The sequence below is a fragment of the Diadema setosum genome, chromosome 18 (genome assembly GCF_964275005.1).
Source record: "Diadema setosum chromosome 18, eeDiaSeto1, whole genome shotgun sequence".
Taxonomy (NCBI): Eukaryota; Metazoa; Echinodermata; class Echinoidea; order Diadematoida; family Diadematidae; genus Diadema; species Diadema setosum.
This window is the reverse complement of record NC_092702.1, coordinates 12,068,532-12,071,234: the sequence shown is the minus strand read 5'-3', so window position 1 is coordinate 12,071,234 and position 2,703 is coordinate 12,068,532. Positions and strand designations below refer to the sequence as shown.

The window sequence follows — 2,703 nt, the reverse complement described above, 5'->3', positions numbered from 1 at the left end:
CCCGATTTCAGCAAAAAAATGATTGAACCTTTCACTTATTTCTCGAGGTGTTTTGCATTCCCTTCTAACACCATTCTCAGAAGCCTGAAGTTTCTCTACAATCAATTTATCTGTTTTATCTTTCTTTTTGTTTAATATTTCATTAATGTGGTTCCACGTTTTCCGTATATCCTTCTTATCTCTATCAAAAAGTTCATAATAATGCATCGACTTTGCTTTCCGTAAAACCTTTGTTAAGGTATTTCTATAGCGTTTGTATTTCACGATTAAATCAATATTGTGTTTAGACGCAAGTACCTGTTTATACAATTTATACTTTTTTAAATTGATTTTGCTATTGCAGGTGTAATCCATGGCTTCTTCACACGATGTTTTCTTATTTTTGGTGTTTTAAAGGGAATACGTTTGTCACAATTTGATCCAATTTGATCCATTTGATGCAATACGTCGTTTAAACTGTTACAGAAATCATCAATTTTTCCACCTGGTTTTCTGTATACAGTACCAACAATAATATGCGTGTTACCATGTTCTACTTTCATCCAGAGCGATTCCGTATTCGGTATAGCGATATCACGCATGCGCGTGTAACGCAACTCGGAGTGTAAGTACATTGCTACACCACCTCCTCTACCATCATTTCGGCTTTGGTATTCAAAGTTATAATCAAACAATTTATACAGATTCGGGTTATCGACATGCCATATTTCTGAAATTCCAATGATCTTGAATTTAGATTGTAGCGCTGTTTCAAACAACAATTGTAATTCGTCGAAGTTTGCATTAATAGATCGAATATTAATATGTGATACGCTGAGTGTGGAATTCGTTTCACATGGAAATGTAAGTAGATCATTCGGGCTTAGATTGAAATGATTTACCGACAATGAATTATCAACTAAATCGTTCTGAAAGCGTCGTGTATTCATCTTTAAATATTTACACTATATACATAACATAATATCATCATGATATTAAACAATGTAAAGCCACAAGTAGACTAGATATCTATACAATCTACTTAATCTTCTGAAGATCCTCCTCACAGCAAATGACAATCGCCGGAGAGTCAGAGTTTTTCCTTACAAGGATTCTGGCGTTCGATGTCCAGAGGTACCTGTGATCGGCCTTCTTTCTCTCCACGTTGGCCTTCGCAAGTAGCTGCCTGGTGGCTGGCAGGAGATTCTCGTTTATGAAGACCCTCTGATTCTTGGTTTTGCCCCGCAGGTTCTTTCTTCCGTTATACACAGCATCCCGGGCACGTCGTGTCGTGAATCGTACTATTATGGGCCTTGGAGGTCCGCCTTTCTCTTTTTTCGGCCCGAGACGGTGTGTCACGTCCACGTCCTGCTCGGCCAAGTTGGGATCAGCGTGCTTCGCAACTTCTACAACGATCTTTTTAACGTTTTCCCCCTCTGTCTCGGGAATGCCGACAAATTCTAGGTTGACCCGTCTGTGGTACTGATCTAGGTCGGTCACTCGGTTCTCCAGCTGAGTCACGCTCTCCTTCAGCAAACTGTTCTGGGCCTGAATATTGAACTTGTTTGATAATGACCATCCAAAGGGGACCAGGGTCAGTGCTCGTTCGTTCGTTCGTATTTATTTTGCTTTTCAAATCAAATCAAAAATGAATTACATCAATGTGACAAATTTAAGCAGAACATAACCAAATTAAATGACAAAGGAGCAACACAAAAGTGCCGTATACATGTATAACATTTATAGTTATGTAATTATGTAATACAAATAAGAAAGTACATTGGATTCAATAAGGAAGCAGCTAGACCGTCAGCATAAGCATAGCTTGACTGGGCTGATGGCCTCATTGGGAAATATAACTCAGGTTTGCCTCTCACAAAAAGTACTTTTTTTCTACATTACAATAGTATGCTTTAGAGGGAAAAGAAGATGTCAGTGAGTGCTGTGCGAGTGCTATACGTGAGTTGAATGTTTGTGTTGGGGCCATTTTATAATATATAGTAATTCTTTGTATATGAGTACAATAATACTAATAAATTCAGACCACAACATAAACAAAATCATATCAATTATCATTCTTTATTTTACTAAACCTATTGAGTTAAGATATATTTCTTTAAGCCAGCTTTGAAAGAAAACAGAGATGTCCGTGTCGGGTAAAGCACTCCATGTTCAGTTCAGTTCAGTTCAGTTTTTATTTCTGCATTTCAAAATCAATACAAATCCACAAATCAACAAAATACTTACATAGTCATTTACACAGCTAGTATTCGTAACGTTTGGATCTTACATACATTTTTTTTTTTTTTTCAAGAACGAATATCATATATGAAAGGAAGCAATAGGAAATGATAAAAATGAAATGCAGGGGACCATCATCATAAGCTAAGCTTGACGAGGAAGATGGCCCCAGGTAAAGAGATACATAAAGAAAATCTTGCCACTCACTGAGTGGGGGGTAATTGTGCAAAGGTATCAAATGTATCAGGTCCATGATGCCTCAGTGACCTGTGAGCTGTAAGTGCTGTCTCAGCATCTCTCACAGCTGGTATTTGAAGCAATAGGGCAAAGCAAATTTCGGCTGGTGTGACCTCCATGACGCTAGCGGTCAAAATGAGAAAAATCGAAAGTCGGCTCCCAGTTTACAACCTTGCCCTATTTCCTCATACTGTTCGCATATCTAACTTTTGTTGTCCGCAAGTCATCCTGGTTGTCCTCGTTCAT

The 2,703-nt window shown here is 38.1% G+C and overlaps 1 protein-coding gene across 1 annotated transcript; it reads right to left on the bottom strand.

The window, feature by feature from the left end:
* Positions 1–1,017: 1,017 nt before the first annotated feature.
* LOC140241989 (uncharacterized) lies at positions 1,018–2,703 on the bottom strand. Its single transcript, XM_072321732.1, has 2 exons — positions 2,665–2,703; positions 1,018–1,539 (listed from the first exon to the last, which is right to left on the bottom strand). The coding sequence occupies exons 1-2, from the start codon at positions 2,701–2,703 to the stop codon at positions 1,018–1,020; spliced, it is 561 nt and encodes a 186-aa protein (XP_072177833.1).